General features: G+C 35.4%; 1 protein-coding gene across 1 annotated transcript; it reads right to left on the bottom strand.

The window, feature by feature from the left end:
• Positions 1–11,473: 11,473 nt before the first annotated feature.
• LOC127104082 (secreted RxLR effector protein 161-like) lies at positions 11,474–11,980 on the bottom strand. Its single transcript, XM_051041296.1, has one exon. The coding sequence runs from the start codon at positions 11,978–11,980 to the stop codon at positions 11,474–11,476; it is 507 nt and encodes a 168-aa protein (XP_050897253.1).
• Positions 11,981–23,525: the final 11,545 nt, after the last annotated feature.

A 23,525-nucleotide genomic window follows, 5' to 3' on the forward strand; every position in this document is an offset into this window, starting at 1 on the left:
AAGAGCCCAATTTTATTCTTATCATCCAAGCATGTGATAAAAGGCCCAATAATGCATAAATAAATAAAAATAAAGGAATTACCAATAACCACACTATAATGGACGAAAATTGCAAGAGAAGTGGTAAATAAAGAATTGTCATTATTCTGCCCTTTCAAGAACCCCACTATCTCTTCTTTATTTTGCACTTTCTTTGTAATAACACAACCCACTATCATGATAATTAGTGGCTGTAAAACTTTTGTTTTCTTAGGAGTTAATTTTTACTTATTTCATCATCTTAAGCCATTCCTATATAAAGGAGGCATGTATCTTCTTTTTGGATCAATGAATTTTGGCAAGTTTACACATTGTGTAAGTGAGAGTATTTGCTCTTAGGTTCTGGATTGGACCAAAATTGATCTTATCAAGAAATCCTTTTCTTGTGGTGATCCTCATCCATAGGCTTATCATTCTCTCTTGGATTAGAAAGAGTGTGGCGCCCCTTCTATTTAATTCCATTTCTTATTTCTCCTTCATTTCATATCAATCTCGTTTATTTTATATGCATGTATCAAATTCTGTCATTCTTTCAATTATAAGGCAGATAACTTCCTCTGAGTCGCAAAAGAATTAATATTCCAAAAGTTAACAAAGTTGTTTCAGGAATTTTGAAGGAAATGCATAAGTCTCAAAGGTTAGTGCATATCAAGTGGTAATCAGAGCATATTCCAAAAAAAAAGGGGCCGAAATGTGGTAAATTGTCTATATTCTTGTTCTTCATTATTATCCATTTATCATTATAAAAAAAAACATCGAAAAAAAAGGGGTATAAGAAAAAAAAACTAAAAAAAAAAGGATCTGATTGTTAAAGATTGTGATTAAAAAAAAATCTATTTTTTTTTGCCACACTCTTAAAATTCTCCAGGTTTCGTTTGTTTTAGAGTCTTTTTTTTGGTTTGCTGTTTTTTTAAGTTTTTTGTGTGTTGATTATCATCTGAAATTGATTTCTTTGTGTTGATTCATTTTGATTTCTCTAAAGAACTAAAAGAGCAAATTGAGTGGTAAAAGGCAGAGTGAAACACGAGTGATTGAGTGTAAACGCGTGAGTAGAGTGATGAGGTCCATTTTTAAACACTTGTTCCTAATTTCACAAATATTTCACAATTATGTCTAGTCCACCTTCACCTAGAACAACAACTTTAACTATTCAGATCACAGCCATGCGTGACAATTTTGAAAGATTGTTAAGAGAACAAGGTGAACAACTTCACCAAAGAATTGATGAGTTGGAAAGGAGGCCCCAAAATTCTAATGATGGTAGTGGTGATGAGGAGGAAAGAAGACGTAGAAGGAGACAAGGGGGAGATAATTTGAGGGGCATAAAAATTAAAGTTCCCACTTTTGTTGGGAAGAGTGACCCGGAGGCATATCTAGAATGAGAGACTAAACTTGAACAAATTTTTAATTGTCACAATTATTCTAATCTTGAAAAAGTGCAGGTTGCTTCTATTGAGTTCAAGGAGTATGCCTTAGTTTGGTGGGATCAATTGACCAAAGATAGAAGGAGGTATGCAGAACGACCAATTGATACTTGGGAAGAGATGAAAAGAATCATGAGGAGAAGGTTTGTCCCTTCCTATTATCATAGGGAATTCCACAACAAATTGCAAAGACTCACTCAAGGTTCTAAAAGTGTTGAAGAATATTTCAAGGAGATGGAAGTTCTCAAAATTAGAGCTAATGTAGAGGAGGATGATGAAGCAACTATGGCTAGATTTCTCCATGGTCTAAATCATGACATTAGTGACATAGTGGAACTTCATCACTATGTTGAAATGGATGAATTGGTACACCAAGCTATCAAAGTAGAACAACAACTCAAAAGAAAGAGCCAAGCAAGGAGAAATTCCACCACTTTCAATTCTCAAAGTTGGAAGGACAAAACAAAGAAGGAGGGTGCTTCATCATCTAAGGAAGCCACAGTTGAAAACAAAGGTAAAACTATTACATTTTCTTCTTCAAGTGTTTCAACTAACAAAAGTGTTAAGTGTTTCAAGTGTCAAGGCCAAGGACATATTGCATCTCAATGTCCAACAAAGAGAACTATGCTTATGGAAGAAAATGAAGAAATTGTTGAAGAGGAGGATGGTGATTATGATGAGGAGTTTGAAGAAGAAATACCTAGTGGAGATTTACTCATGGTGAGAAGAATGTTGGGAAGCCAAATAAAGGAGGAGGATACAAGTCAAAGAGAAAACCTTTTTCATACAAGATGCTTTGTGCAAGGAAAGGCTTGTTCTTTAATAATTGATGGAGGAAGTTGTACAAATGTTGCAAGCACGCGTCTGGTTTCTAAACTAAAATTGGAAACAAAACCTCATCCTAAGCCTTACAAACTCCAATGGCTTAATGAAAGTGTAGAAGTGCTTGTTAATAAACAAGTTGAGATTTGTTTTAAAATTGGAAAATATGAGGATGTAGTGTTGTGTGATGTAGTACCAATGGAAGCTAGTCATTTGTTATTAGGTAGGCCTTGGCAGTTTGATAGAAAAGCCAATCATGATGGGTACTCCAATAAGTACTCTTTTATGTATCATGATCAAAAGATCAATCTTGTACCGTTAAATCCTAGTGAGGTGAGAGAAGATCAAAGAAAAATGAGAGAAAAATATGATCAAGAATGAAAAGAAAAAGAATGATAAAAGAGAAAAGAAACAAAGTTTAATTGCAAAAAAAAGCAATTGTGTCACACCAGCCTTTGTACTTGCTCTTTTGCAAGGAGGTGCCTTTGCTAACCATTATTTATAATGAAAAAAATTTGCCAAATTGTGTTGAGTCTCTTTTGCAGGAATTTAAAGAATTGTTTCCGGAAGAGGTGTCAAGTGGTTTACCACCTATAAGAGGAATTGAACATCATATTGATCTCAATCTAGGAGCATCTTTGCCTAATAGGCCAGCATATAGAAGCAATCCACAACAAACTCAAGAGCTACAAAGGCAAGTTGCTGAATTGATAAGTAAAGGATGGGTAAGAGAAAGTTTAAGTCCTTGTGATGTCCCTATTATTCTAGTCCCTAAAAAGGATGGTAGTTGGAGGATGTGCCCTGATTGTAGGGCCATTAATAATATTACCATTAAATATAAGCATCCTATTCCTAGACTAGATGATTTGCTTGATGAATTGTTTGGTGCATGCTTATTTTCTAAAATTGATTTGAAAAGTGGATATCACCAAATTAGAATAAGGGAAGGGGATGAATGGAAAACTGCTTTTAAAACAAAATTTGGTTTGTATGAGTGGATGGTTATGCATTTTGGATTAACTAATGCACCTAGTACTTTCATGAGACTAATGAACCATGTGTTAAGGGAGTTCTTGGGTAAGTTTGTTGTTGTGTATTTTGATGATATTTTAATTTATAGCAAGAACTTAGATGATCATTGCATTCATTTAAGGGTTGTTTTTCAAGTGCTAAGATATGAAAATTTGTATGGCAACCTAGAAAAATGTGTCTTTTGCACCGATCATGTGATTTTCTTAGGTTACATTGTAAGCTCTAAAGGAGTCCACGTTGATGAGGAAAAGGTGAAAGCCATTCGAGAGTGGCCTCCTCCCAAAAATGTAAGTGAGGTAAGAAGCTTTCATGGTTTGGCTAGTTTTTATAGGAGGTTTGTGAAGGACTTTAGTACCTTGGCAACACCCCTCAATGAAATTGTTAAAAAGGATGTCGGTTTTAAATGGGGTGAAAAACAAGAGCAAGCCTTTGCTGCCCTAAAGGAAAAGCTCACCCAAGCACCAATTCTTGCATTGCCTAATTTTTCTAAATCTTTTGAAATTGAATGTGATGCATCTAATGTGGGAATTGGAGCTGTTTTGTTGCAGGAAGGTCATCCACTTGCTTATTTTAGTGAAAAGCTAAAAGGGGTTGCCCTTAATTATTCTACATATGATAAGGAATGGTATTCCTTGGTGAGAGCTCTACAAACTTGGCAACATTACTTGCTTCCCAAAGAGTTTGTCATTCATAGTGATCACGAATCCTTGAAACATTTGAAGGGACAAGGTAAGTTGAATAAGAGGCATGCCAAGTGGGTTGAGTTTCTTGAACAATTTCCTTATGTAATCAAGCATAAGAAAGGTAAATCTAATGTTGTGGCAGATGCACTCTCAAGAAGACATGTCTTGCTTTCTACTCTTCAAACAAAAGTTTTTGGTCTTGAGCATATTAAAGATTTGTATAAAAGTGACCTTGAATTTTCTTCAAAATTTTTAGCTTGTGAGCATACTGCCTTCAATGGGTATTTTAGGCACAATGGATATTTATTTAAAGAAAAAAAACTATGTGTACCTAAAGGTTCCATTAGAGAATTACTTGTAAAAGAGGCGCATGAGGGAGGACTAATGGGTCATTTTGGGGTTTCTAAAACTCTAGAATTCTTAAAAGAACATTTTTATTGGCCTCACATGAAAATTGATGTCCAAAAGCTTTGTGAAAGATGCATTGTGTGTAAAAAGGCTAAATCAAAAGTTATGCCTCATGGTTTGTATACTCCTTTGCCTGTACCTGAATTTCCTTGGATTGACATTTCCATGGACTTTGTTTTGGGGCTGCCTAGAACAAAGAATGGAAAAGATTCTATTTTTGTAGTTGTGGACAGGTTTTCAAAAATGGCACATTTTATTCCATGTAAAAAGGTGGATGATGCGTGTCATGTTGCTGATTTGTTCTTTAAGGAAGTGGTGCGCCTACATGGCTTACCAAGGAGTATTGTCTCTGATCGTGACTCCAAGTTCTTAAGCCATTTTTGGAGGACTTTATGGGGAAAGGTGGGTACAAAGTTATTACTTTCCACTACTTGTCATCCCCAAACAGATGGACAAACTGAAGTAGTAAATAGAACTCTTTCTACTCTTCTTAGGGTTGTTCTTAAAAAGAATTTAAAAATGTGGGAGGAATGGTTACCTCATGTAGAGTTTGCTTACAATAGGGTTGTCCATAGCACTACACAACATTCACCTTTCGAGATTGTGTATGGTTTTAATCCTTTAACACCTCTTGATTTGTTACCATTGCCTAACACATCTATTTTGAAGCATAAAGATGGGAAAGCTAAGGCTGAATTTGTGAGAAAATTGCATGAACAAGTAAAATTGCAAATTGAAAAGAAAAATAAAAGTTATGCAAAAAGTGCAAATAAAGGGCAAAAGAAAGTTATTTTTGAACCCGGGGATTGGGTTTGGATACATATGAGAAAAGAGAGATTCCCATCACAAAGGAAGTCCAAACTTCAACCTAGGGGAGATGGACCATTTCAAGTACTTTCAAGGATCAATGACAAAACCTACAAAATAGAACTTCCAGGTGAGTATGGGGTAAGTTCTACTTTTAATGTGGCTGATTTATCTCCTTTTGATGTAGGTGATGATGGTCTAAATTTGAGGTCGAATTCTTTTCAAGAAGGAGGGAATGATGAGGATGTAATCCAAGACATAAATGATACAATGCAAAGCTTAGGAGGTCCTATGACAAGGGCACGTGCAAGAAGAGTCAATGATGCTTTAGTTCACTTCATGATCAAGTCAATAGAATGCATGGGCCAGATTAAAGAAAAAGAGCCCAAGTTTATTCTTATCATTCAAGCATGTGATAAAAGGCCCAATAATGCATAAATAAATAAAAATAAAGGAAATACCAATAACCACACTATAATGGACGAAAATTGCAAGAGAAGTGGTAAATAAAGAATTGTCATTATTCTGCCCTTTCAAGAACCCCACTATCTCTTCTTTATTTTGCACTTTCTTTGTAATAACTCAACCCACTATCATGATAATTAGTGGCTGAAACCTTTTGTTTTCTTAGGAGTTAATTTTTACTTATTTCATCATCTTAAGCCATTCCTATATAAAGGAGGCATGTATCTTCTTTTTGGATCAATGAATTTTGGCAAGTTTACACATTGTGTAAGTGAGAGTATTTGCTCTTAGGTTCTGGATTGGACCAAAATTGATCTTATCAAGAAATCCTTTTCTTTTGGTGATCCTCATCCATAGGCTTATCATTCTCTCTTGGATTAGAAAGAGTGTGGCGCCCGTTTTACTTAATTCCATTTCTTATTTCTCCTTTATTTCATATCAATCTCGTTTATTTTATATGCATGTATCAAATTCTGTCATTCTTTCAATTATAAGGCAGATTACTTCCTCTGAGTCACAAAAGAATTAATATTCCAAAAGTTAACAAAGTTGTTTCAGGAATTTGGAAGGAAATGCATAAGTCTCAAAGGTTAGTGCATATCAAGTGGTAATCAGAGCATATTTTAAAAAAAAGGGGCCGAAATGTGGTAAATTGTCTATATTCTTGTTCTTCATTATTATCCATTTATCATTATAAAAAAAAATCGAAAAAAAAGGGGTATAAGAAAAAAAAATAGGATCTGATTGTTAAAGATTTGGATTAAAAAAAAAATTCTATTTTTTTTCTTGCCACACTCTTAAAATTCTCCTGGTTTCCTTTGTTTTAGAGTCTTCTTTTTGGTTTGCTGTTTTTTTAAGTTTTTTGTGTGTTGATTATCATCTGAAATTGATTTCTTTGTGTTGATTCATTTTGGTTTCTCTAAAGAACTAAAAGAGCAAATTGAGTGGTAAAAGGCAGAGTGTTTTTATTATTAAAAAAAAAGCCAAAAAAAAAAATTGAGTGAAACACGAGTGATTGAGTGTAAACACGTGAGTAGAGTGCTGAGGTCCATTTTTAAACACTTGTTCCTAATTTCACAAATATTTCACAATTATGTCTAGTCCACCTTCACCTAGAACAACAGCTTTAACTGTTCAGATCGCAGCCATGCGTGACAATTTTGAAAGATTGCTAAGAGAACAAGGTGAACAACTTCAACAAAGAATTGATGAGTTGGAAAGGAGGCCCCAAAATTCTAATGATGGTAGTGGTGATGAGGAGGAAAGAAGACATAGAAGGAGACAAGGGGGAGATAATTTGAGGGGCAAAAAAATTAAAGTTCCAACTTTTGTTGGGAAGAGTGACCCGGAGGCATATCTAGAATGGGAGACTAAACTTGAACAAATTTTTAATTGTCACAATTATTTTAATTGTCGCATATCTACAATTATTCCAACCTTTGTGTAACAAACCCCCTTACCTGTAATCCATGATATTTTATTAGTTTTGATTTGAAAACTTCTTATTTTTGGGTTTTGTTCGTACTTTCTCCCTTTTCCTTTGGAAATAATAAAAGCGCGGTGACGACTCTAGTTTTATTAACGTTGAGCTAACCAATAGCTCAATGGTCATGAATTTACCACTATAAATGGCAATAAAGTAAAGTCAATGGTTAATGGTAAGAGTTAGTAGTTAATTGATTGTGTCCGGAAAACTTAATGTTATGTTAAGCAATCTTAATTAGGATTATGTAGAAGCCTCATCTATCTGAGGCCGGTAAATAATAATTTATGTGTCAGACTTGTTAGAAAATTAACACAAGTTAACCTCCTAAAACAATGTGACACAATGGTCAAGGTAAAAGAAGGAAGGTATATGAATAAAGTCAAAGTAAGACATGACTCAAGTATTTGACTTAGGATTCACTATCAAGCAAGTCAAGGGACCCAAACATATGGCTCAATGAGGGATAATCTATCATTGATTCAAAGTGTCAAAAATGATCAAATGATCATTTAATCATCATGTTTGAAACAAAGAAGATTGAATCAACCTGAAGTCCATCTATGGATGACTTGAAATGAAGAAGTAATTGTCAACCAAGTCAAACACTCAAGTCAAAAGCATCAAGTGTGTCAAAATTCAAACAAAAATGAAATTAAAATTATTTAAAAAAGGAAATTAAAGAGAAAATCCCAAACTAAGCTCAAAATGATTCAAATATGGGTGCAAAATTATACAAAGTCCCAAATATTATACATGAATAGATCTCAAAGATTAGATGCAAAAATGTTTTGGAAAGATGGAAAAATAAATTATAAAAGAGAAATTAAAAATAAATGAAATAAAAATAAAAATAAATGCAAAAATGATTTTAAAATTTGAGAAAAAAAGTATGTGATGCATAATATTTTTAATGACTTTGTGTAAAAGAAATTGGATCAAAGTGAATTAAAATGAGTGATAAAATAAATTAGAAAATAAATGAAATAAATGAAAAGAAAAGAAGAAGAAATTAAAATAGAATAAGGCGTCAATGGCAAGGGAATTCAAAAAAATGTGTTGGCGCAATGTGATTGGATGCATTTGAATCTTGGCACCAAAGTGCACGCTGATTTACATCATTTTCAACCTTGGATTTGATTTCTACAATCCATGAACTCGTGTTTTTAGAAACATCCAAGCATGGAATTAGCTTCGGAACATTTCATCGTTCATGTCTCCCTGCATCAGAGGCATTGATTGACTATGAGCAGGGAGAATTTGCTCAAGAAATCGAAGAACCCTAGTTCTTCAAAGTAAAATTAAATGAAGAATACTAAAGATAAATTAAAGGTAGAATAAAGCTTTTGATCAGTGGAGTGAGGTGAAGACTGTGGTAACCTGTTTATTCAAGAATTTAACTCATAACTACCTTCTTAGTTGGAGCTTCGAAGGTCAATAATGTTGGATTTGAGATCTGGTTCCAAGGAGTTCCAAGATAAAGTAAAGCTTCAGATAGATTTAGAAGGTGTCGATGAAGGATTCTAGGTGGAGGTTTTAAGTTAAAAGAGCTCGAACCAAATAAATGGTTGACTGGTTATTCGAGGTATCAGGCTCAAATGGTTACATAGTTTCTTTCGCTTTCAAAGCTTGAAAATGAAGGAAAAAGCTTCCTCTATTTATAGGGAATATGTTGGTGAGCTCACACATGTGAGATGGATATGAATTCGTGTGAATGAGATGGGAAAATCGTGATTTGCAATCTATGTGAGAACAAAGGTGAAAAGTGTGACTTGGGCATGAAACCTGGTCGTTTTACACTCCATCCTACGTGTTTTGTCAAGGAAAAAGAGTTTTCACATGTGTGGTGGTCACAGATTGAAGAATGACTTGTAATTGCAAAGTTTGGCTTCGTGCAAAACAAAGTTCATGACACCATGTTTGAGCTTAGGCCAAATGAGATTCCCTCATACATTTCCTAATTTTCTTTATGCCAAATGTTCATCTCATGGAAGTGAATTGAATACAAAAAGAACCAACTAAAAAAGAGGCTTGAGTTGAAAATGGAAAGTGTTGAAAGTTGAGTTTGTGACATACATTCTAGATCAGGTATTTGTTCAAACAGTCCTGGCACACTTTGGGCATCTTGAGGTTCAAGTTCATGACACCAGAAATTTTGATTACCTTGTGCATTTTAAGCCAAATAATCTTTGACATAAGCTTAAAAATATGTAAAAAGAATGGGACCAAAAGAGTACTTGAGTTTAAAATGGCATAGCTGCCAAGTGGGAGTCATGACAAGGTTTTGACCTAGTTTGGAATCTTAGACCTTTCCAAAATTGAGGTCTTTAGAGGCTGAATTGATGCTTGAGCTTGAAGAAAAGTTGTAAAAGAACTCCTTAGGGAAATTTGGCTCAAAGAATATTGTCAATTGGTTGAAAATTGAAGTAGTTATGGGCTTTGGACCAAAAGTGAACCATTCTTGCAAATTAGGTAATCCAACCTTGTGCCAACTTGTGCAAACTTAAAGTTTTCTTTCATCCCAAGTCAAAATGATGATGAAAATAGAATCCCTTGAAGAAAACTTGATTGAGGCTTGAATGATTGGATGAAATGAAACGGAAATAAACAAATGAACTATCCTTGAATCGATGAACCACACTTGCATCTTTCTAGACCAAAATGATTATTGTTTAGTCTTGAATTAAGGCATGATTACCTACATGAACAATGGAACAAACAAGTACCAACTCTTATTGATGCTTCGGTTAGTTGATAAGTGAATCAAAAAGAAAAACCCTAATTTTAATATTAAACAAAGTATGTGGCCATGCTTGTGGATCAATGACCAAATGAAATGGTCATGATGATGTATGAGATGATGTTATGTATGCAAATGAAATTGAGCACAAGGTAGGAAAAAGGAAGGGTAAATTTTGGGGTATGACACCTATGCGCCGACCTATAAAGGCGACACATCTAACAGAGCTTAGAGGATTTAATAATGCATTAAATGAGTCGACCAATGAAGCGAATGTGTCGACACATAAAACATTTTTTCTTCTATGTATCGACCTGAAATATGCATGTGTCGACCTATATGTTGATTTTTCACAAAAATGGTTTTTGATACATTTTTTATGCATGCAACCTTTTCAAACTTGTTTCCAAATACTTCTATGCTTCCTAATGCTAAAATGTATATTGAGAATTAGAGGATACCGTCCAATATACATTAACGCTAAAATATTATAGTTTTGACATCATGCAAAATACATCTAATGGAAAGTTGCACTCACATACTCCCCCTTTTTTATGATGGCTAAACATGAGGCAATGTATTTCATGTTTGGGTTCCCCCTAAATGTATGTATCCCAACTTCATCTTGCTTCTCCCCGTTTGAAAACATCGAAAAGAAGAAAAGCAATCCATGAGAAGTATCTTAAATCACGCATAAACCAATATAACACACAAAGGTGGTTTGCAAAGATAAGAACATCAATACCACAACACTCACAAAGAATGATGTCATATTGAAAAATAATGCCTAAACATAAATAAAAGCATACAAAGAAAAAATATAACAAGGTTGCCACAACTCATGCCAAATAACATAACACAAACATGAAAGATAAAGGATACAATGTAATAAAAAACTCTTGAGTTGCTACAAAAGCGATATATAGATTTACCACCACTCAAACAAAAAATAGAGATGTTATCATAATAATGACATACAACAAGAATTTTTCTAACATTATAACATGTTCAACGATATTTCATGCCGGAATAGATAACAAGCCAGTGTACCTATAGCATATTTCAAGCATGAAAAAAGAATAGCACAAAGTCACTGTGAGCATATAATTTGACATACATCAATAGAAATTTTTGGAAGTGAACACTCATGTACTATTTCAAACATTAAAAATATCAATCATTTGGAACATAAACTACATGCAAAGCTTACTAACAAAAGGGAAAAAGAAAATGGAACAATATTACCTTAGTAATGAATTGATGAAGGATGCACTCTTATGTAATTAAACTTCAAAGGAAAGTTAGATAAAAAGTATATAAAGTGCATGCAACAAATCATATTTGGGAAAGATTTGAGAAAATGTTGAAAAATGTTTTGGTCGCAAAGAGGTTTTGTAAAGATATATGCAAGTTGATTTTTGCTATCAACATGCTCAAATACGACGTCTCCTTTCTTAACATGGTCACGTAGGAAGTGGTAACAAATCTCAATATGCTTAATGCGAGAGTGCAGCACCAAATTTTTGGTTAGATTAATAGCCCTAGTGTTATCGCACATAATAGGAATACGTTATAGTTTAATATCAAAATCAAGTAGTTGTTGTTTGAGCCATAAAATTTGAGAACAACAACTACCGGCCGTTACGTAGTATACCTCGGTAGTTGACAAAGCAACAAAAGCTTGTTTCTTGCTATGCCAACTTACTAAGGAATTTGAAAACATGTGACGAATTCCACTAGTATTATTCCTATCCGATTTGCAACCGAAAAAACCGGAATCGGTATAACCAACCAAATTATAATCGCTTCCCTTAGAATACCAAAGCCCATACTTAGAGGTACCATGAAGATACCTAAGAATGCGTCTTACAACTTTTAAATGAGATTCCTTAAGAGTTGATTGATAATGAACGCACATACACATGCTAAACATAATGTTCAGCCTAGATTCAGTAAGATATAGAAGAGAAACAATTATACCACTATACTTCTTGAAATCAACATCCTTACCATTTTCATTCCTTTCCAAGTTTCCATTTGTAGGCATTTGAGTGTGAATCGATTTTGCATCTTCCATACCAAATCACTTTAGTAATTCATTGTAATATTTGGTTTGACACACAAATGTCCCTTCGTTGAGTTGCTTGATTTTAACTCCAAGGAAGTAATTCAACTCCCCCATGAGACTCATCTCAAACTCACCCTGCATAAGCTTAGAAAACTCCTTGACAAGTTGTATGTTAGTGGATCCAAAAATGATATCATCGATATAAACTCGAACTAGAAGAGTATGCTTTACTTAATGCTTAATGAAAAGTGTAGTATCTACCTTTCCCCGAGAGTATCCTTGATCGACTAAAAACTTACTAACTTGATTATACCAAGCCCTAGGTTCTTGTTTGAGACCATACAAAGCTCACTTTATTTCTTAAATATGATTAGGATACTCGTGATTTTCAAAACCGGGAGGGTGAGCTATATACACTTCCTCATTAATATAGCCATTAAGGAATGCACATTTCACGTCCATTTGAAATAACTTGAAATCTTTGGAGCAAGCATAAGATAATAGAAGGCATATATCCTCAAGGCGAGAAACCAAAGCATGAGTCTCCTCATAGTCAGTGACCTCCTCTTGGCTATAACCTTGAGCCACTAGTCGAGCTTAATTACGAGTTATGACTCTATTTTTGTCAAGTTTGTTTCTAAATACCCATCTAGTGCCAATTACTTGATGATTTTTGGGATGAGGGACAAGGTTTCAAACATCATTTCTTTTAAATTGGTTTAGTTCATCTTACATGGCCATAAGCTAATACTCATTAAGTAATGTGTCTTTAGCATTTTTAGGTTCAACTTGTGAAACAAACGCAAAGTGATAACAAAAATTACTTATCTTGGAGCATGTTATCATGCCTTTGGTGATGTCTCCAAGTATGTTGTCGATAGGATGATCTTTGGATGTTCTCAATGCCAAAGATAGATTGTCCATTGTACCTGGACTTTCAACCTTCTCCTCTTCACAATCGTTATCTTCTTCTTTCTCACATTCCACCGCTTTAGACTGACCAATTCCTTTTTTGGTTTCCTTGAGAATATCTTGTGAAGATACGCCTACATCATGAAAAGAAACACCTTTCCCGACATTTTTCAGGTAAGACTCATCAAAAGTAATGCCAACCGACTCTTTAATAATAAGTAATCTTTTGTTATAAACCATATAAGCTTTGCTAGATTGTGAGTATCTGAGGAAGATAACTTCATCATCTTTCACATCAAACTTGCCTAGATTACCTTTCCATTATTCAGAATAAAACATTTGCATCCAAAAACGTGCAGATGTGACAAATTAGGTTTTCTATCCTTAAGTAATTCATAGGGAGTTTTTTCTAAGATAGGGCATATTAATATCTTATTCAAGACACAACATGTTATGCTAATGACATCGGCCCACAAATATTTAGGTAGATTACCTTCATTGAGCATAGTCCTAGCCGACTCCTCTAAAACACAATTTTTCCTCTCCACTACACTATTTTGTTGTGGAGTTCTAGGAGCAGAGAAGTTATGTTTAATGCCATTTTTATCATAATACTTCTCAAAGAGATGATTTTCAAACTCTCCTCTGTGATCGCTTTGGGTGGCAATAATTTTCAAATTCATTTTTTTTTGGGATAATCTAGAAAATTGCTTAAAAGTTGCTATACAAAAACATGAACCAACAAAATCTAGAGTAATAGTCTACTATCACAAAATAATAATAGTTACCACCTATGGTTTTGGTCCTTGAGGGACCAAATAGATCCATATGAAGAAGCTCAAGAGGTCTCGAAGTGAAAATAATGTTTTTTGATTACTCTCGTTTGCTTGCGCATTTGGCATGCATCGTATAGGTGTGTGAGGGAAAAGATATTTATTCCTTATTTTAATGATGTCAAACCTTTTTAGTTGCTCATAATGTGTGCTTTGGACGATGTCATCATATCATAGAATGCATTCATCCTCCAACATGCTCAAAGTATAAGTGAAATGTGTCCATGCATATAGGAGCATCTCATTGATTTGAATAATGCACTTGATCATCGTTGGTATCTTAGGTTCATAAAAGAATGGTTTCAAGAGATCAAAATACGTCTCAAAAACCATTTTTTAGAAGTCTAAGAACTTTGAGTCGACTCACACCTTGGAGTGGTCGAATCATTCCATTTTGTGTAACTCTCGGATTTGAACAGGTCGAGTCATAGGTTGAATCAATCCTGGGAAAACTATATGAGTCGACTCATCCACATGATTGCTTCGGCTCATTTCCTATTTCATTTGAACCATGTTGCCACAGGTCTGAACAAGTCGAGTCATAGGTCGACTCAACTTTGGAAAAACCTTATTCGAGTCGACTCATCCCCTGTTTGAGTCGACTCATCGCCTGCTTCACTTGAGTAGTTTTTGCCTCGGGTCTGAACAGGCCAAGTAACTTGGGTGAACAGGTCGAGTGGTCGCTGTTGGCACTCTATTTTCTGCTGTGCATTTTTGCAAAATTATTTTGTTATGTCTGTTACTTTGTACATGCATCATATATATATATATATATATATATATATATATATATATATATATATATATATATATATATATATATATATATATTCTAGAGTCTCTTCTTCAAAAAACAACAAGAAAAGTGAAAGATATACACTAAAGTTCCTTTTCATCTTCATTCTTCATTGTATTTCTCAACAACTACATATAACAATTTTTGTTGATCATTGTGCATTAATGTGGTGATAACGTCCAAATAGGATTGTGTAATCTTAGTTTGTGAAGAGGCTTTGAGTGGGTTTTTTCTTGAATAAAACCATTGGGGTTTTGTCCTCCAAGAATTTGGGGGTTTTGCACTAATATTTGTTTCATAGATTCAGCCGAGTGAAAGGTTTGAAGATCAGTGGGTTTGTTCAAACAAGTAACGGTAACCGGAGGATTGTGAATAAAGGTTAGGGTTCAAGCGTCTTGCGATGGAAGTCAACTGAGCTTGAATTTTTGAGAACGTGGAGTTCTTGCAATAAGGTAGCTACAACCGGAGGTTTCACGCAGATCCGATCGAAATTAGCCGAGCTAGAGTTTTGGAGAACGTGAGGTTCTTACAATAAGGTAGCTACAACCGGAGGTTTGTTCGAAATGTTTGAAAGATTTGGTTCAACTAGAATCAAGGGGAGAGAAGTGAATAGGATCTGTAACAAAACTTGGGGTTTGTTGGTGGTGATCATTTCTTCTCTTGTATTAACATTGCAACTTGTTAATAAATATCTCAATTCTAGATTTAGAATTGGGGGCAGACGTACCCTAAGCGAGGACGAAAGGGGAACTGCCCAAATAAATCTGGTGTTGTTCTCTCTTTCTCTTAACTCTTTAAATTCTTTATAAATTGAGTCTTGTATGAAATTAATAGTAAAATTAATCTCGCTTAATTGTTGTACATAGAAGTTGTTCAATAAATTGGTGCAATCACTTTGATTGGAACTAAGTAAAATTTTGCACATTCAATTTGAGTGAAATTGAGACTTTGTGTGGAGTGCACACCGAGTGTTTGATAAAATTAACCTCACACAAGTCTATCAATATTTTACTTGTTAACTCATCATTAGTGGTAACTATATCAAGGATTGGGGTAATTAATTGATTGATTAAGATAATGGTTGATTATCTCTATCTTAGTTATTCCATTTGGTTTCACGCATATCCAATCTTTCTATTAATGGATCGTTTAGACGATTGTGGTCTAGGGAGCTTTCACAACCTTTAAAAACAATTTTATAAAAAGTGCTAAATTTTAAATACTGGTCTATTCAACCCCCCTTCTAGATCGGTACTATCGTCTAACAAGTGGTATCACGAGCACCGGTTCATCTAGTGCTTCACATATAACTTTTTAGAAAATGAGTAACGATCCTAAAGGGGCGTACGATAGAGCGCCTATTTTTACTGGTGAAAACTACAATTATTGGAAAGATTGTATGTGTATCCATATCAACTCTATTGATAGGAAGGTATGGAAAGTCATCCAAGATGGTCCTATGGAAATAACCATGACCAATGCGGATGGTGTTGTTATACCTAAACTTGAAGCACAATGGAATGAAGAAGATGAGAAAAAGTATAGCTATGATTGGTAAGCCAGAAATATGATCATCGTCGCCTTAGGTATTGATGAGTATTATAGGGTTTCCCACTGTACTAGTGCTAAAGCTATGTGGGCATCATTGCAAATTACCCATGAGGGAACCAATGATGTCAAACTAGCCAGAATTAACACTTTAACTCAATAATTTGACCTTTTTCATATGAAGGATGGTGAAACCATTTCCGATATGCAAAAGTGATTTTCTCATCTAATCAACTGGTTAAATGCTCTTGATAGAACTACCCCTAATGATGTTTCTACTAACAAAATCTTAAGATGTCTCAACAGGGATTGAATACCAAAGGTCATCGTGATTAAGGAAGCCAATGATCTAAGAACATTGGACATGACAACATTGTTTGGTAAAATTCAAGAGCATGAGCAAGAGCTCATGAACCTTGAGAAACATGAGAAGAGTCAAAAGAAGGAAAATGAGGAGAAAGCTAAGGACACTGAAAGGAAACCTATTGCTTTGAAGGCTTCAAGATCTAAGTCATTCACCAATGATACGTGTGAGAGTGAATCAAGTGATGATGATAAAGATTTGAATGAAGACATGGGTCTGTTCGTAAGGAGGTATAACCAGTACCTTAGAAAGAATGAAGTTCAACATTCGGATAAAAATCTTGTCAACTATAGAACACAATCAAAATTCCCGAATCGAGAGGAAGACAAGACAACTAAGTCGAAAGGATCATGTTACAATTGCAGAAAGGTCGGTCACTATAAGTCAGACCATCCCTTGTTGAATAAAGAGAAAGGAAGAGACAAACGTCACAACAAATCTAGCAAAGCTAGAAGAGCATACATTGCATGGGAGAGTGATAATGAGTCCTCAAGCGATGATAACTCAAGTGATGAAGAAGAAACTATCAATCTTTGTCTTATGGCTCATCAAAAAAAGAAAAAGAATGTAAGTCATTCTAAATGTGATCATGTTGATAAAATGTCTTATTTTGACTTGCAAAAAGCCTTTAGTACTCTACACAATGAGGCCAATGAAGCTTTAAACGCTTAACCTTAAATAAGAAAAAAATTGTTATTTAGAAAAGAAGGCTTCTGATTTCGAAAAGGAATTAGAAACTTTTAAGAAATATATGATAGAGGCTACTAAAGGCAAAACTGAAAATGATAAGGGATTTTGGTTTAGATGGTTTGGATGTGAAACTTGTCACATTTGGCAAAGAGAGGTTAGAACTCTTCAAGCTAAGTTAGACAAGGCTTTACAACCTAAAGTTACCCTTGCTATTGATCAATCACATTTTAGAAGTTAAATGAATAATCCTTATCAAGAGGTTAGAACTCTTCGTTAGGAAAATCATAATGTACTGACTGATAATCTTCAATTGGTTGGTGAGCCAAGTGGTGAGCCAAGACACTACCCTTAATAGCTTTTTGAGATCGGTATTCAATATCATACTCAGATAACAACATCTGCAAACTGGAAATCCTCCCAGTTAAAGCAGGCTTCTCAAAAATATACTTGATTGGATCCATTTTGGATATCAACCAAGTAGTATGATTTAACATATACTGGCACATACGCTTAGCAGCTCAAGCCAATGCACATCATGTTTTTTCAAGCATAGAATACCGAGTCTCACAATCGGTGAATTTCTTACTGAGGTAGTAAATTGTATATTCTTTCTTTCCAGTTTCGTCTTGCTAACCAAGAACACAACCCATGCTCTCATCAAGCACAATCAAATACATGATCAAAGGTCTTCTTTCAACAGGCGGAGATAGAATTGGAGGCTCGAGTAGATACTCTTTGATACTGTCAAAAGCTTTATGGAATTATTCGGTCCAATCACAAGACTGATATTTCCAAAGAAGCTTGAATATAGGCGCACATGTGGCAGTCATATGTGATATAAATCTTGATATATAATTCAAGCGGCCGAGAGAACCTCTGACTTGCTTCTCAATTTTGGGTGCAGGCATCTCTCGTATTGCTTTGACCTTGGCGTGATGAACTTCAATACCCTTCTCACTGACAATAAAGCCCAAGAACTTACCATAACGAAAACCAAAAATACATTTATTGGGATTCAAGTGGAGTTTGTACTTCCTCAAACGCTGGAATAACTTCAACAAATGCTCAACATGTTATTCTTCATCACTTGATTTGGCAATCATATCATCAACATAGACTTCAATCTCTTTATGCATCATACCATGAAAAAGAGTGGTCATAGCTCTCTGGTATGTTGCACCAACATTCTTTAAACCGAAAGGCATCACTCTATAACAGAATGTTCCTAGGGTGTAATGAACGTGGTCTTCTCCATATCTTCAGGTGCCATCTTGATTTGATTATAACCAGAAAATCCGTCCATAAACAAAAAGACTTTGAATTTAGTTGTATTGTCTACCAACATATCAATGTGTGGCAGAGGAAAATCATCTTTCAGACTGGCTTTGTTCAAATCTCTGTAACCAACACACATGCGGACTTTTCCATCTTTCTTCGGGACAGGCATAATATTGGAAACCCACTACGAATATTCGGAGGTGACAAGGAAACCAACATCAATTTGCTTTTATACTTCCTATTTGATCTTTACTGCCATATCAGGATGAGTTCTCCTCAACTTCTGCTTGACTGGCGGGCATTCTGACTTCAACGGCAATCTATGCTCCACGATCTCAATATCCAAACCAGGCATGTCTTGATAGGACCAAGAAATTACAGTGAGACCCAATATTGACTTCCTTCACATCATCTTTGGAACCCCTTCTTAGCCTCTGGACACAGTGAGACCCAATATTGACTTCCTCCACATCATCTTCGGAACCCAAGTTGACTAGTTCAATATGCTCTTCAAATGGCTGAATGTATTTTTTCTCATGCTCAAGTAAACGAGATAAATTCATCAGATATTTCTTCATCATTAATCTCTTCCTCAGCCTCAAACACAGGGAAATTAAAGTTTGGAGATGGATTAGGATCATTGTATTCAATGGGTTTGGGAACCAACCTGTATAATGATTTGATATTTTGATTTTAGAGAGGTGAATTGTGACGAAATATTATGCAGATGGACAATTATTATTTATTTATTTATGTTCTTTGTGATTACCATTTTCAGAAAAGCAAAAAGTAAAAATAAAACATAATAGATATGGATGAATAAAATTATATTTCATTGATGATAATTGAAATGCCTAACAATATTCAGTTCTCCCTTAGGCATAGGAGAAGGATTTTTCTTTAAATGAAAAACAAATTACTTAGGGCGGTGAACAATAATAGGAATATTAACAGCAACCCAATTGTTGCAAGTCTGACCATGCGTCACAAAGTTGGCGCAAGCTTCATCGTCACCATCCTCGATCACAGTAGTTGAGTGTTGATCATTACCATGAATGAACCATCCACTATGGAAACTCGGTTGAACATCTTCAGCTTTGACATTGAACGAACCTAGTTGAAATCCCAATCGGGCCCTATTCTTGTTTTCATCAATCTCTATCACACGACCTCACTGATCAGTGATGCCAGTCTTAATAGCTTTTGAGCATCCTTCAAAGAAGACATGGGTGCCCCAATTTTCTTCACTTCAGCAATAGACAAGGCTTGGAACGGAGTTCCAACCTCCTCCTCAGGTTTAACATAAGAAAAGGATGACAGATGACTCACTAAAAGTGCCTTCTCTCCACCAACAACGACAAGCTTGTCGTTCTTCACAAATTGAAGCTTCTGGTGTAGAGTATATGTCACATATCCTGCTTCATGAATCCATGGCCTTCCCAATAAACAGCTATAGGCCGGGTGGATATCCATTACTTGGAAAGTAATTTGGAAATCACTTGAACCTATCTTAACCAGAAGGTCCACTTCACCAATGCCTCTTTCTGCAATGCCTCTTTATGTGCCTCGGAATTCATTAACAGGGACAACACCGAAATCTTTGACGGGGTTTGGAGCAGCTGCTCCAACACATTGAACTCACTCATCTTTATTAATCTCAAAACTTCATCATCATCATTAGTCTTCAGCTTGCTGGATTCACCATACTGACACACTGGAGCACTAACTGGATTCACCAGTGGCATATCTGTAAGAACAAAAATTGTTCTACAACAGATTCCATGATTTTGATGATAACAAAGGATGAAACCAAAAATGGCACCCTAACGAAAAGTTTCTAAGTGTGCAGGGTTCTAAGGAAAGAAGGAAGAAATCATCAGATACAGAATCATATCAGATACAAATTATCAGAAGACCAGAAGCATCTGAAGTAGAAACACTTTCTGGAAAGTCTAACTCTGAGCAAAACAGCAAAGTATCAGAAGCATCTGAACAAGAAGTACGCTCTAGAAGTTCTGACTCTGAACAACGTATGTCAAACTTCAGAAGTTCTCAGCGCTATCTGAAGTAACCATCAGAACTCTCAATAGATCAACATCAGAAGTTAGATAGCAAGATTCCAAGATCTCCAGAAACACGAAGACTCTGATTATGGAATGACTAAATAAGAAAGAGTAACGTTAACGTCAAGTAAAGATTTGCAAATGGATTTCCTAATACAGAAAGAGACGTTAATCTCCAATTTCAATAAAGAAGGTACTATATGTGGTAAGTAGTCATTTCAAGGAGAGAAAGTTATTCTGACAAGAAGCTATTTAAGTTATGGCGTAAATTCATTTTATTATCCATCAGTTTCAACTACTACCTCACTGATATATAAAATGGGCTGCAATCAACATTGAAGACACAAGTAGCAGGAAAAATACTGAAACATCAACGCATACAAAAACATTCTTACTCTTCAATCTTCACGAAGCTGTTGCTTGAAACGTGAAACATCTTTGTTCTTACTGTTGTAATATTTGCTTATCTTAGAAGCACTCTAGATTACATAAGTTTTATCTTTGTTGTATTTCCTCAAGTGACTCTGTGTAGTCTGTATACTTGAGAGGACTAAGAGATCTTTCTCTTAGACGTTGTTTGTAATCAATCTTTCAAGATTAGTGGATTAAGTCCTTGTTGAAGGCGAAATCACCTTGGCCGGGTGGACTGGAGTAGCTTTGTGTTATAAGCGAACCAGTATAAAATTCCTTGTGTGATTTTCATTTTGAAAAAGCGCTTATTTTCCAAAACAATTCAAACCCCCCTTTCTTGTTTTTCTCACCTTCAATTGGTATCAGAGCTCCGGCTCTGTTATTGATTTTCTAATCAAACACTTAACAGTGTAGAGAGATCCAGAACGAGAAAAACTATGGCCCACACAAATGAAAATGATAGTTACAATGCTAAGCCTCCTGTCTTTGATGGAGAGAAATTCGATTACTGGAAAGATAGAATTGAAAGTTTCTTTCTAGGCTATGATGCTGATCTCTGGGACTTTGTCACAGATGGATACAAACCTCCTGTTACAGAGGATGGAGCTGAAGTTCCCAGAAGTAAGATGTCAGATGATCAGAAGCGAGTTTTCAAGAATCATCACAAGGCCAGAACCATACTCCTCAATGCTATATCTTACAATGAGTATGAAAAGATCACCAACAGAGAAGCAGCCAAAGACATACTTGACTCTCTGAGGATGACTCATGAAGGAAACTCTCAAGTCAAAGAGACAAAGGCTCTGGCGCTTATCCAGAAATATGAAGCTTTCAAAATGGAAGATGATGAAGTCATAGAGGCAATGTTCTCTAGATTCCAAACTCTGATTACAGGTCTCAAGGTTCTAGACAAAGGATACACAACTGCAGACCACGTCAAAAAGATAGTCAGAAGTCTGCCAAAGAAATGGAGACCCATGGTTACTGCTCTGAAGCTGTCAAAGGATCTGAACAATATCAGTCTTGAAGAACTTGTCAGTTCTCTCAGAAGCCATGAGATAGAACTAGAGGAAGATGAGCCTCAGAAAAGGAACAAGTCCGTAGCATTAAAATCCAGATATGAAAGACGCAAACCTGACAGAACCAAAGCTCTCCAGGCAGAAACTGAAGATACTGATGACTCTGAACCAGAAGATTCTGATGATGAAGAAGAATTATCCCTCCTGACCAGAAGAGTTAAACAACTCTGGAAAAAGAGGAACGACAACTTCAGAAGATCAAGACCCAGAGGGGATCGATCAGAATCAACCTCAAAAGGTAAAACTAACAAAGATATTACTTGTTATGAATGTAAAGAAACAGGTCACTACAGGAATGAATGCCCCAAGCTAAAGAAAGACAATCCTAGAAAAGAAAGTTTCAAGAAAAATACCTTTAGGACAAAGAAAGGATTAATGGCTACCTGGGATGATAGTGAATCTGGGTCATCAGAATCTGACTCTGATGAAAAGGCCAACGTGGCACTTATGGCTACCACATCCAGGAGCAGCTCAGATGAAGAATCTGAAGAGGTATTCTCTGAACTCTCTCGATCTGATCTAGAATCATGCTTGTCAGAAACTCTTAGCTCATATCAGAAATTAAAACAAAAGCTTAAAAACATAAAAGGCTGTCTTAAAGCAAAATTTGAAGAATGTGTCAAGCTTGAGATGACAATTCTAGCGCGAGAAGATACAATCAGATCTTTAACATTAGAAAGAGATGGAGCAAAAAGAAAAAGCTTAGAATTAGAAGAAGCGTTGTCTCAAGCACCACAAACTTCAAATAAAATAATTTTTGAATACGAAGAAGCCTTTCAGGAATTTCTGAAAAATGGAATAGGTAGGAGTATTATGGCATCCATGATTTATGGAGTCAGTCAGAACAATAAAAAGGGAATTCGGTATGATCCTAAGGAAGTTAAAACTTCTTCTAGTGACCAACTTAAATCTCCATTTTCATATCACTATACACACACACAAGAACAAAAATTTGAAAATGCTAGAAAACCCAAAGTCATAAGAAACTCTGGGAAAACTAATCAGAAAGGACCCAAGAGATTCTGGGTACCAAAAGATAAGATTGTGTATGTTGCAGATATCCTATGCAGCAAAGTTCAGACACCAGTCATGGTACCTGGACTCTGGATGCTCGCGACACATGACGGGAAGAAAGTCTATGTTCCAAAGTCTGGAACTTAAAGACGCTGGATTTGTAGGTTTCGGAGGAGATCAGAAAGGAAGGATCAGAGGCTCCGGAACTATTGGTAATGGTACTCTTCCCTCCATATCTGATGTTCTTTACGTAGAAGGATTAATGCATAACTTGTTATCCATAAGTCAATTAAGTGATAACGGTTATGATGTAATCTTTAATCAAAAAACATGTAAAGCCATTAATCAGAACGATGGCTCTGTCCTTTTCACAGGCAAGAGGAAAAACAACATCTATAAAATTAATCTTTCTGATTTAAAAGAACAAAATGTTAAATGTCTGATGTCTGTTCACAAAGAGCAATGGATATGGCATAGACGCTTGGGCCACATTAGCATGAGGAAACTTTCTCAGCTAAATAAACTTGAGTTAGTCAGAGGCCTACCTAAACTGAAGTTTTCTTCAG

Source organism: Lathyrus oleraceus, chromosome 7, assembly GCF_024323335.1.
Source record: "Lathyrus oleraceus cultivar Zhongwan6 chromosome 7, CAAS_Psat_ZW6_1.0, whole genome shotgun sequence".
In the NCBI taxonomy this organism is placed as follows: Eukaryota; Viridiplantae; Streptophyta; class Magnoliopsida; order Fabales; family Fabaceae; genus Lathyrus; species Lathyrus oleraceus.